This window comes from Sinocyclocheilus rhinocerous, unplaced genomic scaffold, assembly GCF_001515625.1.
Source record: "Sinocyclocheilus rhinocerous isolate Xijiao unplaced genomic scaffold, SAMN03320098_v1.1 scaffold1515, whole genome shotgun sequence".
Classification (NCBI taxonomy): Eukaryota; Metazoa; Chordata; class Actinopteri; order Cypriniformes; family Cyprinidae; genus Sinocyclocheilus; species Sinocyclocheilus rhinocerous.
Window position 1 is genome coordinate 398,059 of NW_015627243.1, and position 15,286 is coordinate 413,344.

Below are 15,286 nucleotides of genomic sequence, written 5' to 3' on the forward strand. Positions count from 1 at the left end.
AAAAAAAAAAAAAAGGAAGGAAGAGGAAGAAAACTAATTTCGGAATGCTTCATTTTGGTCATCTTAAGGCAATTTTTGGCAAGTTTTTTGTTTTACAACTCAAACAGAAGTGCCTTGCTTCAGCTCTCCATCACCCTCCTGGAAAACAAGAACATAAACAACGTTAACATAGGCATGCAGCTATTCGTCCTATAAACATTTATAAATATGTATAATGTTTTTACCTTGTCTCGCAATTGATCCTGCAGCGTCCTGACGTTCTCTTTCTCTTTGGCCGGTTGGTCCTGACTGTTTCTCAGCAGCTGTTGGAGTTTGGTGGCTGCCTGGCCCAAATCTTTGGTCATCTTTCGCTCCTTCTCTAGACAGTCCTAAAACACCAAGTCATGAGCATTAGGGATTTACATAGAAACCCAATTTTAACAGTTAAACAAGAAACATTTTAGATAAAGCTCTTCCAGAATGCATGGACAAAGCCATAATAGTGCTTATTTTTTATTGCTATGTCAACATCTAAGGCTATTTTCATGGCCAAATAAATTAAAATGCATTGGTTTTAGTTTAAAACTAGAAATGTCCAAACTGTATTTACAAGATGTAGAACTGGTCACACAGGACTTAGGCTATCCATGTATATTTCTTGAAAGGAGAAGAATTGCCTTTATGTGCTTTTTGTAAGTCTTCTTTGACTGTAAAACTGGTACTAGGAAATGTTTTTCCTCAAAGTACATTAATGGACGTTTTTAAAGTTTCTCCTGGGAAAATATAATTTTATTCACTTATTCATATAATTTGCTATGGATTCATTCAATCCATTCGCCACTTTTTGGAAATATATAAATCAGTACCAACACATCACCATCACATCACATCACATGTTGGTATTTGACAAATTGACATTCTGTCATTCCTAGCTCAAGTAATTTCTTAGCAGCTTTATCTGCCTGTCCTTTTTCATCCAGTCCCACATGGCCTGGAACACTTAAAAAATAGCAGAAAAAAAACACACACACACAATACTGGTTATCAGCTATTCGATGTGCAAAGTACCTTCAGCTGAACAACATCCTCCATGGCTGCAGTGTCTTCAGCTGACTTCATCTGCTCTAGATGGCTCTGAAGCTGTTTTTTGAGGGCCTCCTGAGTCTATAAAGTATGGAATAATGAGTTTAATGATTAACAGGTTTTTAGAAATCAAGAAGAAACACAAGGTCTTGGACACCACTGTACCTGCTCCACTTCTGCAGAGAGCTGCTGGTTTAGAGTCCGTTCACCCTGCAGTTTTTCCAATGTCTGTTCCAGCTGAGCCTGGACCTGACCAAACCAACAATACCACATAAGTAGATAAGTTATTGTAGCTAATCCATGAACTACTGCAAAGCCTTTCCATGCCAGCTGACACAAGAGCTGCATTAGTGCCCAATGCATTCAGGAAATGAGAGTGAAAACAAGCATAAAATCCTCAAAAAAAATAGTAGGATCTTCATAGAAGTATGAGTTTCAAATGCAAAAGACAAATGTCAGTGGTTAAAAAAGGTGAGTGTGACAGAAAGAACCCAAGAGTGCAGATATTCTGAGGTGAAAACAGGCGCCTGGGTTAACAGAAGCTGCTGAAACAAAATGCTGAAATATGAATGGTTAGAATTATGAGTAAAACATCCCCTCTTTGGCAGTACTGGATAGGGAGAAAAACATACATATGGCCCATAATATAGCCTCTTGTATAGGGTAAAATCATCCCAATATGTATAGTGAAAAGCACTGTGTAAATAAATATGATTTGACATTTCTATGGATATTTGGCGATTGATACAGACTGTGTCTCATAACATAATACGCAAAATAGGCAGTATTCCAGTCAACCATTTTTGGAAGACTTCTTATATAGGCATTGCTAGGTTTTGAGACCGAACCACAGTTAGTACTGAAAAATCTATCTAATACTGCCAAGTGAGGTGCAGGGTGCCTTTCTATGTCGCACCCTAACCTGACACTCCTCCGCCTCAGGCTGCCCGTTCTCTGCCACTCCCTGAGTTCGCTTTGTCACGTCACTCAGTTGCTGCCCGACCTGGAAATAGAAGCTGTCACTCAACAAAACCAACTTCTGTGTTTTTCCTTGGCAAAACCTCCTGTTTGCCACATGATTGTGGGTAAACAAAGAATAATAGGTGTAAACCTTTAGCAAATGGCTTTGGACTTCAAGGGAAACCAACCTGTGAAAGCTCCTCCCTCTGCGTCTGTATCTCCTGCTGGGCCACATTCAACTGTCTTTCTGATTCTGCTAAAACATGCTTCAACTGAAAACAAATAAAATGAACTGTTAAGTGGCAGAGCAGGGCTAGATCTCAAGATCTTCTCAAAACCACATCAGATCTTAATATTAAACGATGCTTGCCAATCAACCTCTTCACAAAGACAAAACCATTATTTAAAATAGATAAAATGCGTTGAATGACTGACTAAGTTGGCTTTGTTTTGCTTTTGCATCTCATATTGTGCTTTAGTGAATCAGCATTAAGGCAGGAGTGTGCGCTCACGTGTGTTATCTCTTCAGATTGACTCTGGCTGTCAGTGGATGCTGACTGGAGCCGTTTCTCCAACTGGGCCTCAAGCAACATCACGTTCTCCTCCAGCTACACATGGGGGAAAAAATGGACAGATTAAGGATACAGACTGAATGAGAATTTCAGGTTAGAGAATGAGGAATACTGAGTGCTCTTAAAATGTACTTCTGTATATACACTTGGGTTTCTTACTACTAAGGTAGCATGAACCAGTATGTCTGCAGGGTTTTAAAGTCCAAAAAATAACTAAATATATAAATAAAATACAATACTGTATGTCCATACAGAACAAACCGATAAAATCTCAAAATAAATCATGTATCCCAGTATAGTTTCCCCATCATTTATCTCTTGTACTTAATTAAATAAGCTGGGACACACATTCAACAGGGACTTAAAACTGCTTAGAAGCAAAACAGAGTAACAAATTTAAAATACTCAAGACAAGTTTTATTCTATATGTATTGATAGAAGTTTATGTACCAATATATTATAAAAATGAGTGATATTAAATTTTGCCAATACAATGATGTGTTTAAAGAAAGACAAACAAATTATTGTGACAATACTAGGAAAATCTATATACTGAATCTGTCAAAAAAGTTGGCCCCGAGAGAAGCTACAAGAGTTTACATTGAATTAAATGCCAGATATAGTTCATTCTGTTACCAAAATACCAATCATAAGAAAAAAAAACAGATTTTATGAATAATGTTGGACTTTAAAATATAAACAAGCCCATTTTGAAATGTCTAGGCTTCCAGCTGCTCATTCAAACAGATGAGGGAGATAAGTATGCATCCTTAAACCATAAAGTATACTGCCATCAATCACCAATAGTAGAGCATAAGCACTCACATTTAATTAAATCATAACATAACATTTAAAAGGCTGCATCACAATTCCTTTATTTCCGTTCCCAAATTTAGGATTTTATCATCTTAAAGTGATATTAGGACATCTGTTATACCATTTAAGAGATAAAGATGACCTTAAATTTGGATTGAAGGCATATAATGATTTAAGGACCCACGAGGACCCTGTATATAAATGGTTAAATGTTGCTCATTGGAGAAAAGTCATTTGAATGTAAAATAAATAATGAATGAGAATGCATTAGTTGAGTCCTAATATGAAATATTTAATTATTAACTATTCAAACACACACCTTTATTTGTATAGGAACGTGTTGGATATTTGGGAAAGTCGTGGCCTAATGGTTAGAGAGTCGGACTCGTAACCCAGACAGGACATTTTCAGGGTACAGCCTGATACTTTTTTTGCACTCTGTAATACTCATCTTTTGTATTCCTACAGTGCAAAAATTCATTTCCACAGGTGAAATCTATACCTGTTGGTAGGCCTGTCGCAATAATCAATATATCGACTTATCGCGCAATATATGTACATGACCAATTAAACGTTTGTTGTCATTTGAAAGTGTGTAGGCCTTCTTGCATTATTATGCTGTTACATTATGATTATATATTCAGTGGCATAAAATGGTCTTTAAAAATGACAATAATATCGCTTATCGCAATTATTTCTGGGACAATATATCGCACAACAAAAAGTTATCGTGACAGGCCTACCTGTTGGGTCCTCAGGTTGTCCGCTCTCAAGCTCTCTGTTGTCTCTTCTAATTCCTGCACCTTTTTGAGTGCCTATAAAAAACATAAATTGACAGACTGAAGCTTTAACACTCACTGTCCCCCTTGGTGGTGGAATGATCTACCAAATTCCCCCGAAACATTATGAAAATTTTTCATAAACACAGCTTGCCCATGAAAACTTCAATAAAATTATAACCAAAAATAGCATTTTCTATAATCAAAGGAAACATAATAAACTCTTTTTCTAAATTATTGTGCTTACACTGTGTCTCTTCCCTCACCTACCCATTTCTCATCTCTGGATGTGAATGCAGCAACTGACACTTTATGCTCTACTTTAACCTCTTGTCTAGATGATATTTGTCCTCTCTCCTCCAGGCCAGCACGCGCTGCCCCTTCTAACCCCTGGTTTACAAGCACTTCCTGTATCTGTTTGCCTCTTTTAAGAAGAATCGCTTTATGTATCCCCCAATTGTAAGTCGCTTTGGATAAAAACGTCTGCTAAATGTCTAAATGTAAATGTAATGTAAATGTGTCTGTAGAATTATATGCGTGTGTGTGTTAATACAGTGTATTGACCTACCATCCTCAGTTTCTCCTCAGACTCCATTATCTGGGTCTTCCACACCCTCTCCTCCTCCTCTACACTCTTCTGAAGTGTTTTCAGCATCCCCTCCTATAGAACATCAGGAAACAAATTCGGCTTGATCCAATTCTCATTAAGGCTTTGCTGAAACAGATTCTTGGTGTATAATCTCACCGTCTCAGCCAGTACACTCCTGTACTGCTCACACTCAGACTGTAGTGTGCACTGACTCTCCTGGGCTGCCTGTAGTTTCCCCATTATCTCCTAATAATAAAAAAAGCATTGTGGTAACTACAAATATGCCTTACATTCCCACTAGGGGGCAACAAAGAACCACTTTAAGATGATAATAGCACAAGGCTACGACCTGCAGCACACTTACCACCATCTCTGTGCTCTGCTGGGATTCTTGGCTCTGTTGCTTTTGATTTAGCACCTCTTGTGCTTTCACAGCAAAGTCCTGAAGCCAATCGGTCTGAAAGATGAGAACGAGAGACTCAGGATTAGCTAAAAATCAAGGATGTGAATAGAAGTGCATCAAGTACATTACCATTCAAAGGTTTGGGGTCACCAAGATTTTTTTGTTTTAAAGAAATGAATACTTTTATATACAATAATAATAATAGCAATAATAAAATATTTCTTGAGCACCAAAGTCATCATATTAGAATAATTTCTGAAGGACCATGTCACACTGAAGACTGGAGTAATGCATGCTGAAAATTCAGCTTTGCCATCACATCAATTAAATTTTAAAAATATTAATATAGAAAACAGTTATTTTAAATAGTAATCTATTTCACATTATTACTGTTTTTACTGTCATTTTGATCAAATAAATGCAGAACAAACTTTTGAATGGTACTTTTCCAAAACAAGTCAATATTAAAAAGCATGAGAAAACTGAAATCCTAGACACCTGTGCTGTCTCTATGTTGATGTGTGGGAAAAAAGAGTGAAGAACTTCTTTGGTCTCAGCCTGGACAGATTTAAGCATATCCTCCAAACTTTTCTGTAACAAAATTAAATGCTCAGTGACAACTGAACACGATATTTACATTAAAAACTCTACAAACAACAAAAATTCAAATCGATGCACAGAAATTCAACAAAAAAATTATATCTTCTGTCTTGGGTAAAAGCTGAGACACTTAGCACAACTAAATACGGTCTAAACCAAAAGAACATTTTTAAATAGTGAAATAATATGAAACATATATAATTTGAGGTTTCATTCTAATTAAAACTGTTGAGTAAAATGATGACCTTTAAAGGGGTCATATGATGCGATTTCAATTTTTCCTTTCTCTTTGGAGTGTTACAAGCTCTTGGTGCATAAAGAAGATCTGTAAAGTTGCAAACACTAAAGTCTCAAAACCAAAGAGATATTCTTTATAAAAGTTAAGAGTTAACCACGCCTACCTAAAATGGCTCGTTCTAACAAATGTTCTTTTTAGCAGCATCATATGACCCCTTTAACACTTCTTTTATCTGTGTCACCATTTTTAATACCAGTAGTACCGGTAACATTTTACACAGAAAAACCTATATGGTAATTTAAAAGTCAAGACTTCTGAAATAGAAATGGAAGGGCACTGCAACAATCTGCTTTATACAGCAAGACCATATACCCAGCTGACATGATGAGATAAGATGTGTGCCTACGCATATTTTTATGAATCACTGTGTACATGCAAGATAAAGACAAGCACGTCCACAATAGTCTTGGCTACTTACGTAACTCTTGCCATGTGACTGATTTAGATCCTTGAGCTGCTGCACTTCCTGTTGTACTGATGTCACTAGGCTCTCTTTTTCAGTTACACTGAAAAACATTATTAAAAAAAACTAATTTTTTTGTGGAAGAAGACACTTATCTCAAAATGGTGTTAATGTGGGTGGCTGACAGGAACATAAACATGCAGTGGCATTCAGTTGGACTGAATATGTACCTTTTATGTAGTGACTCCAGTTTGGCTGTGCTATCTGCCAGCTGTAAATGAAGAGTGCATTATTAGAAATCGGTGCATTTTTTAAACTAACAAATGATACACTTTAGCTTTAAAAGTCAAAAGTACTAATATAATAATAACAGCAAAGTCTCACTTACTTTAGTGTCATACTGTTCTTTACAGTGCCTCATCTCTTCTTCAAACAAAGCCACCTGAGACTCCTTTTCTTTCAAACTACAGGAACAGGAAAAAGAGAACAGACGGCATTAAATCTTAATAAAAGAATGTGAAAAAAACATGAATTTGAAGCTGTTGTTTGGATCACAAATGACGTATACCTGTTTTGTAGCTGTTCCAGCATTTCTGTGTTTTCAAGCTATAAATAATTTTTTTTAAATGGCATGAATGGTTAAGTCTAAATTGAATTATTGAGGTGTAAAGGTTTGCATATGATAAGCTTACTTTGGTGAGGTCTGAACCTTTTTCTTTAACCTGTTGGAGCTCTCCCTGAAGAGTTGCTATTTGGTCATCCTTTTCTTTTATGCTTAAGTTCAAAAGAAAAGATAAAATAAACAGATTCAAATCATTCAAATCAACTAAGAACTACTGAACTGTATTAGTGAAGCAGCAGAAAATACCTGTGCTGCAATTGCTGCACCTCTGTTGTGTTATCCACCTGAAGAAGACATGTGATTGGTTCAAATAAGGGAACACATTAAAAGTCAAATTTACTAATGAAATACTAAGATGAGCTGAAAATGTCTAAAAAGCAGTATGTTCGGCTTCACCTGAGTGGCAATGATGTTTTTGAGTTGGATCAGCTCCTCTTCTTTCTCCTTCAGGCTAGAGATTAAACAAACAATATGAATTCATTTTCAACAAATGTTAGATGTAAAGCTGATGAAAATCTATTAATGTTTTTTATTGGGGTTGAACTGTACTAAAATTGTGTGACTGCTGTGCAAACACAAGAAGATTTGTCACTGAAGAAAAAATAAACATTTTATCGTCATCTGAAAACAAGTCTTATTATCTTATGCAATTTTTGCATCTCAAGCAAATATGGCCTTATATCTTACCTGCTCTTTGCTTGCTCCAGTTCAGCCATCAAAGCCTGTAAATATTAAACATGCAAATGCTTATGAAATTACTGCTCAACCATATATTGCATAATGTTTAACAAACTTTAACCTATTTATTCAATTTGACACCTTAACTACAAATCATTTTAAGACTTTGGTAACACTTCATTTTACAGTGTCCTTGTTACGTTAACATAACGTTAACAAACGTTATATGTACTTGCTATAGTAATAACAGTAAACTATAAATAATTACATGCAACTAACTAAACCAAACCCTAATCTTAACCCTACAGTAAGTACATGTTATTAATTAATAATACTCAGTATGTAAAATGTACAATTACACTGCAACAAGGACACTGTAAAAAAGTGTAACAGACATTTATATGAGGTTACATACATAACATAATATCACTATAATTTATTATACAGTGACAAAGACATATGTATTGGGACATAGAAAGTGGAGCGTCACCTCTGAATTGTAGTTTTGTTCTTTGTTCTGGCTTGCCTCCAGCAGTTTCAGCTGGCTCTGCAGACTCTCTATCTGTCTGGTCTGCTCTATCATTTCCACCTCCATACTGGACACACGAGCTTGAGCCTCTGAAACAGTGCAGTTAGGAAAAGAACACTTATTTCTAATATCTAATTCATAATTTCGCTGATACTTTTGTCCAAAGCGACATAGTACACAAGAAATCTGATGTTAAGCGTTTTGTTAAAGGACACATTATGGATACTGCAAGCATTAAACCTTGCAGGATTTGCAGCTCTGATCTAACCTATTTTTCAGTTATAAAGAAATGTTTTTAAAGCAGACTGAATCTTATGGAATCCATCTTGTGGTTCTACAGTCTGCCTCCTTGCTTAAGAACCAAGTGGGTGCTGCTGACCTGCTAGAGCAGTGGCATCTTTCTGAGCTTGTTCAAGCTGTGTCTGAAGGCTGTTTCTGGAGCTCTGGGTCTGTCTGAGCTCCTCACTCACGTCCTCCAGACGCTTCTGCAGAGCCTGTTCACTGCTCACCCAGTTCCCCTGCAGGGGACAAAGCATGAAAACAGAAAACACAGTTCAGATTTGGTCATACAACTCAAACAGTTGAGTACAACGCTAACAACACCAAGGTCATGGGTTCGATACCTAGGAAAAGCAAGAACTGATAAAATGTAAAATATGTACCTACCATATGTGCAATCTAAGTCACTATGGAGCATAACTACCTAAAACTTAAAAACAGTAACCACGATTTTATGTTCTGACATGATAAACAACATTCAAACAGTTTTGTGTTCAATTACTTTTTTGGAGGGAGGCAATGTAAATTACATTTATTTTACAGTCAAACCAAAATTTATTCAGACGCCTTCAACATTTCACACATTATTACAGTTTAGAAAATGGTAATAAAATATGACAAGAGCTCAGAGTTATTTGTGTCAGAACAAATTCATCTTGATAATGTCAGATAACACTTAAGTAAAATATGGTCAGAAGTGTCTGAATAATTTTTGGTCCCAAATTTTTATCAGTTTTACTGGTAGTCCACTGTATGAAGAATTTTTGGGTATAATATGTCACAGTTTACTTTATTTTGCTATCCTCACTTGCATAAATGAACTATAGTGTCCTGCACCCACTAGTAAAAAAACATAAAAAATTATATATGGTGTCTGAATAATTTTTAGGTTATTTTTAGGTTTGTCTGTATGTCCAAATGGTTATTTACACAAATTTCTAACTGGGTTCTAACGTAACATAGGAACATTGATTCTCTCTGTGTTCGGCTACTCGGAGGTTATATCAAAACTTTTTTTTTAAAATAACGTTTCTCATAAGGTTACTCTACACAAAAAATTGTATTTAGATCAATGACTTACACTCTCCAGACATTACTCATGTCTCTCCTAAGCCAGTACACTGTCTAGATGCTTAAAATGGGCTCAGGACACACTTCCAACACACAGGGCTGCATTTTATTCAGTGGTCTTATGGTTTGTAGCAGCGGATTAGTGAAGAGATGCTAAAGCTGTTTTATCTGTGTTTCCAGTATGCATAATAAAATACTTCTGCCTGAAACTGTACTGCTCAAGCAGGCTCACATTCCAGATCGCTCGAAGAAGCGCTTCCCTGTAGCGCGGGCCATGTACCAACACACAGAGCACTGCTGAGCGATCAAACTGGCAATCAAATGTTCTGCCAGCATGTGAACAATCCCATTAGTAGAGGCACTAGCACTGGGGGGTCAAAGCCTCAGCTTTACCAGCAAGCCTAATCAAGCTTCTTAAATACACACACAGATTGCAAGAAACTAAACTTGCCGACCTGCGGATGTGCAAGGCTAAACAGCCCCGCGAGAGGTAGCAGAGAGCTCTAATGAGGCTGGTGCTCATGCTGGGAGATGTTTTATTAGAATTAGAGTGGCATTTTGAACTCTTATGAAAGAGGCATCACAAAACTAACTACAACTCAGCAAACGAAACAACAGGAATGATTGGCGTCTGTGGTGCAAAGAATGGTTTTAGAAAGGTGGGTAACTGACCTGCAACTGGGTCAGTTGTTTCTCAGCTGTGGCAGCTTTAGATTCCAGATTTTTCCTGAGCTGTTCATCAGCCTGCAAGGCCTCGTTCTTCTCCACCAGTTCCTTATTCAGTCGAATGCAGTCCTGATGCAGTTTGGCCAATTCAGCATTTTGTCTAATGGATAAAAAAAAAAAAAGAAAGAAAAAAAATCATTACTATTCTGGACACCACAGTGTAGAATTAAAGTCAACATGAAACATCATTTGCAACATGCTATGGTAATCTGACATCTCCAAGTGAAATTCAATCTGGTATTGTTTGTATCAGAAAGGTGCCAGTAGTTTGAAGGAATGTGACATGCTGGTAAGAAAAAAAAAATATGAATAATAAATTATATATATATGAATCATGTTGAAAAGATCAGGATGGAATATGCTAGTTTAAAATAAAATTTAATAAGTAAAAAGTAAATTTTGCAGTTTGCACAGATGGCACAAATATGAGTATTCCGAGTTGTCATCATAACTAGCTGCAATTATCAACAACCCACATGAAGACCTTTTGACGGCTGCGTGGTTACAATATTTTATATATACTAGCGTGACGCTAGTTAGTCTGTTGCAATCTCATATTGTGAAACAGATGAATTAAGCAAGCAAGACATGATTGGGTTCGGCAGGAGCTGTAGGTTCATACTTGCTCTCTGTCTGACTGGTAGCTTGGTTAAGCGCATCTCTGAGGATAGAGTTCTCCTGCTGTAGACGGGCCAGCTGAGCATTAGGGCCTTTCTCCAGCTGGTCCTGGAGAGCCAAGATCTAAGGAGGAGCAGAAAGGGCTTAGGCACGTCACGTAAATATTAGGGCTGCCAAAGTTCACTAATGTGATTAATTAAAAGCATCTAATCCTGTTAAATTGAATGCATTCACTTATACCTAACGTTAATGAGAATACTTCCATCTATGTTACAATGTATAACAAATAAATGCATATTTTGGAAGAAAAATATTCCATTATGGCCCTACTTAATCCAGCTCATAATATGAGATTAATCATGTTAAATGTAAAAATTACCATGCGATTAATATTTTAATTTTCTGTCCTACTAAATCAATATTTTGGTAGACATCCTTGTAATCATGTGACTTTTTAGAGAGTCTTGCTACCATGCAGGTGTACGGCAGAGAATCTCACTTTGGCATTAAGTTGCTGAGTCTCCGCAAGGTGGTCTTGATAACTGGCCTGCATGCGTGCTTGCAGGGCAATAATGTCCTGCTCTCGCTTACTCAGCTGAGAGCTCAGCCTGGTCTCTACAGACGCCACCTTTGACTTCTCCACAGAGAGCTCCTATACGCAAACAAATCATACACGGGTCATGATCTGGCATGAAAACTAGTCATCACAATACTTGTGGCTTCTAGTTGATGGGTTATGTAGAGCTGGAAAAAATATTTGTACACTACCATTCAAAAGTGTGGCGTTGATGTGATTTTTTATTTTTATTTTTTTGCTTAAAAGAAATGATTACTTGTATTCAGCTAGGACTCATTAAACTTATCAAAAGTGATTTATAAGATTTATAATGTTCCAAAAGACATATTTCAAATAAATGTTCTTTTGAACTTCCGAAAAAATATGTATCAAGATTTCAACAAAAATACTAGGCAGCCATTACCAACCCTGAACGGTAGTGTAGGTTCAAACCTTGCCACTATCTCCATCAGACCAAAGCAAAATATTGACTTTTCAACTAATAGAGTCTATAATAACAGAGTACTTATAAGGCTTGATGTGTGTGCACATATCAAACTTTTCCTAATTTGTGTGAGACTCCGGGCCAGCTGAGCATTAGGGCCTTTCTCCAGCTGGTCCTGGAGAGCCAAGATCTAAGGAGGAGCAGAAAGGGCTTAGGCACGTCACGTAAATATTAGGGCTGCCAAAGTTCACTAATGTGATTAATTAAAAGCATCTAATCCTGTTAAATTGAATACATTTACTTACTTTGACATTATACCTAATGTTAATGAGAAAACCACCATCTATGTTACAATCTATAACAAATAAATGCATATTTTGGAAGAAAAATATTCCATTATGGCCCTACTTAATCCAGCTCATAATATGAGATTAATCATGTTAAATGTAAAAATTACCATGCGATTAATATTTTAATTTTCTGTCCTACTAAATCAATATTTTGGTAGACATCCTTGTAATCATGTGACTTTTTAGAGAGTCTTGCTACCATGCAGGTGTACGGCAAAGAATCTGTGCTGAGCTCTTACTTTGGCATTAAGATGCTGAGTCTCCGCAAGGTGGTCTTGATAACTGGCCTGCATGCGTGCTTGCAGGGCAATAATGTCCTGCTCTCGCTTACTCAGCTGAGAGCTCAGCCTGGTCTCTACAGACGCCACCTTTGACTTCTCCACAGAGAGCTCCTATACGCAAACAAATCATACACGGGTCATGATCTGGCATGAAAACTAGTCATCACAATACTTGTGGCTTCTAGTTGATGGGTTATGTAGAGCTGGAAAAAATATTTGTACACTACCATTCAAAAGTGTGGCGTTGATGTGATTTTTTATTTTTATTTTTTTGCTTAAAAGAAATGATTACTTGTATTCAGCTAGGACTCATTAAACTTATCAAAAGTGATTTATAAGATTTATAATGTTCCAAAAGACATATTTCAAATAAATGTTCTTTTGAACTTCCGAAAAAATATGTATCAAGATTTCAACAAAAATACTAGGCAGCCATTACCAACCCTGAACGGTAGTGTAGGTTCAAACCTTGCCACTATCTCCATCAGACCAAAGCAAAATATTGACTTTTCAACTAATAGAGTCTATAATAACAGAGTACTTATAAGGCTTGATGTGTGTGCACATATCAAACTTTTCCTAATTTGTGTGAGACTCTTTTTTAGACTGGCATGAGTTGTTCAAGCCTCACTTTACTCAAATCCCTCAGTCTGCTTTTAACAGCTGCTGAGTCCTCCTGCTCGGCTGCCAGCTGCTTGTCTCGTTCTTCCAGCTGTTTCTTCAGCACAACTACCGGATCACCCTTCTGTGTGGCCTATAAACATGCACGAAACTCTATTTAGACAAACTTCCTGGTTGAGTTCAAATAAAGTGATAGAAAGTGAAAGACCACTCATTTAAAAATATGAAACAAAAAAAACGACTTTAGGAAGTTGGCCTTACTTTGTGCCATGTGTCTTGAATAATGCCAGCCTTATCAGACAGAATCTCAATGAGTTGCTGGGCCTCTCCTTCAGTGAACACCATACTCCTCATCGTGGAAAGCAAGGCCTTGTAGGGCAGGAACAGTGGACTGTCTGTGGGGTCTGCAGCCACCGCTATAGAGAAAGAAACAAAAAAACTGATCATTTATTAAGATTATGCTTGAGAAAAACAAAAACAAATAACAGAACTCACAGAGTTAACTGCTATCCACTGAGAAAACACAGTTACATCCTTTTGGAGTGCCAGTGTGTCATTCTGTATTTGAGGGACGCTAAATCAGAAAGCTAAGAAGCGTTTTGCTGCAGATCAGTCTCTGGTCGCAGCAGGGTGTCCACTAAACTAAATGTGTTTATGAGCAAATTCTCCAAATCATTTTATTACACCCCTAAACATTCCCTAAACACCCACACTATGATCTCCAGCATCCAATCATGTTCAGAACAGCACAGTCATAAAATAAAACACAGACCAAAGCAAAAGCAGCTTCCAGAAAATGATGTGTACAATACAATTAACTGGATGCTTGTACAGTGGTGTGTGCATGTACTATAAAGTTCTTTATTGACTCGCTGTGTTATTTACAGTGCCAACATGGCATGAGTACAGTGTGGCACCAGGGTGAGATGGCACCCAGGACTGGCGATAAACTCCCATTGTCCAGTCACTAAAGGCCTTTGTGTGCTCTCATAATAGAGCAGCTGAGGCAAAAGTATTGTTTGAACAGGGCCAAGAGGGCTGTGCTTCGTGAAGAGGAGAGGAATTCTGGGTGCACAGAAGCACACCTGTGCGCTGCCACAAACTCTCTGCTTTTTCCCATGGCCAAAACAGAGCAATACCTCATCAGCAGTGAGTAGAAAATTTATAAGGATGTATGCGTGAAAGAAGGATTTCAAAAGAAAAAAGAAATGTTTGAACAAAAGAAAAAAAAAACGAATCAAATATGATCAGTGTTATTTTATTATCATTTAATATTATAGTATTTATTGATGTATTCACATCTCTAGTTGACAGTGTGCAAAAAAGAGAAAGAAAGGCACAAAGAATAAAGTGAAGTCAAAATTATGCATAACAGCATAAGAATCAAGGACAAGGCAGAATAATAAAATGTTATTTAATGAAACTCAAACTATCGCATGTGCTTAAGAGCCTGTGAACTATGATGCATGAAAACCATCACAAGAGCAGAAGAATGCAGCTCACTGCCTCCATTCCCCTGTGAGTAGCACTTCAGACAGAAACCCACTCTGAGCTCTCTGCAACCAATCAGAGCCAACATCAGCAAATAAGGAGTAGTGATATTCTAACACCCCGCCCACAAAGGAAATGGAGCACATCAGCACTATTTGTCAGAAGAAACAATCCAGACGGTACTTTGAACTAGATGAATGACATCAGGAAGTGACAAGTATATAAACGAACGAGTCAGCCACTTAACATACATCATAAATTCAGATTTTCCAGGCTTCACTTGGGAGTTTATTACATGTAGATGTCATCCGTGTGGTCTAGGCAAAACAGTTTTATCTCTGTGTATTTAAGGGTCTGGCAAACCAATCAGAAGTATTCTGTTATTGCACTGAGGCCATACTTCCTTTAAGACATACCTGGATCCAATATATTCATTTGGAATGGCTTTTTTCAGTTTACAGGTCTAATATTAGCATCTGCTACACTTCAGAAAAATTACACTGCATTCTCCTGATAATGTAAAATAAATGTAAAAAA

At 37.1% G+C, this 15,286-nt stretch overlaps 1 protein-coding gene across 2 annotated transcripts in view; it reads right to left on the reverse strand.

Annotated features, from left to right (window-relative positions):
* Positions 1-6: 6 nt before the first annotated feature.
* Positions 7-15,286, reverse strand: part of LOC107724390 (ribosome-binding protein 1) — a 20,235-nt gene continuing 4,955 nt past the window's right edge. Inside the window, exons 3-29 of one of the 2 annotated variants that reach the window (XM_016533302.1) lie at positions 13,520-13,674; positions 13,269-13,391; positions 12,596-12,748; positions 11,010-11,128; positions 10,334-10,487; positions 8,691-8,829; positions 8,273-8,400; positions 7,792-7,826; positions 7,501-7,555; positions 7,351-7,388; positions 7,175-7,256; positions 7,051-7,088; positions 6,871-6,946; positions 6,713-6,753; positions 6,498-6,585; positions 5,680-5,772; positions 5,143-5,235; positions 4,935-5,024; positions 4,758-4,850; positions 4,154-4,225; positions 2,535-2,630; positions 2,211-2,294; positions 1,985-2,065; positions 1,228-1,311; positions 1,048-1,143; positions 225-368; positions 7-138 (exon numbers count right to left, since the gene is read on the reverse strand). In XM_016533302.1, coding sequence (XP_016388788.1) covers positions 100-138; positions 225-368; positions 1,048-1,143; positions 1,228-1,311; positions 1,985-2,065; positions 2,211-2,294; positions 2,535-2,630; positions 4,154-4,225; positions 4,758-4,850; positions 4,935-5,024; positions 5,143-5,235; positions 5,680-5,772; positions 6,498-6,585; positions 6,713-6,753; positions 6,871-6,946; positions 7,051-7,088; positions 7,175-7,256; positions 7,351-7,388; positions 7,501-7,555; positions 7,792-7,826; positions 8,273-8,400; positions 8,691-8,829; positions 10,334-10,487; positions 11,010-11,128; positions 12,596-12,748; positions 13,269-13,391; positions 13,520-13,674 — 2,489 coding nt within the window. In that variant the 3' untranslated portion in view covers positions 7-99. The remainder of the gene's footprint in view (positions 139-224; positions 369-1,047; positions 1,144-1,227; positions 1,312-1,984; positions 2,066-2,210; positions 2,295-2,534; positions 2,631-4,153; positions 4,226-4,757; positions 4,851-4,934; positions 5,025-5,142; positions 5,236-5,679; positions 5,773-6,497; positions 6,586-6,712; positions 6,754-6,870; positions 6,947-7,050; positions 7,089-7,174; positions 7,257-7,350; positions 7,389-7,500; positions 7,556-7,791; positions 7,827-8,272; positions 8,401-8,690; positions 8,830-10,333; positions 10,488-11,009; positions 11,129-12,595; positions 12,749-13,268; positions 13,392-13,519; positions 13,675-15,286) is intronic. The other variant, XM_016533311.1, reaches the window with a different exon arrangement.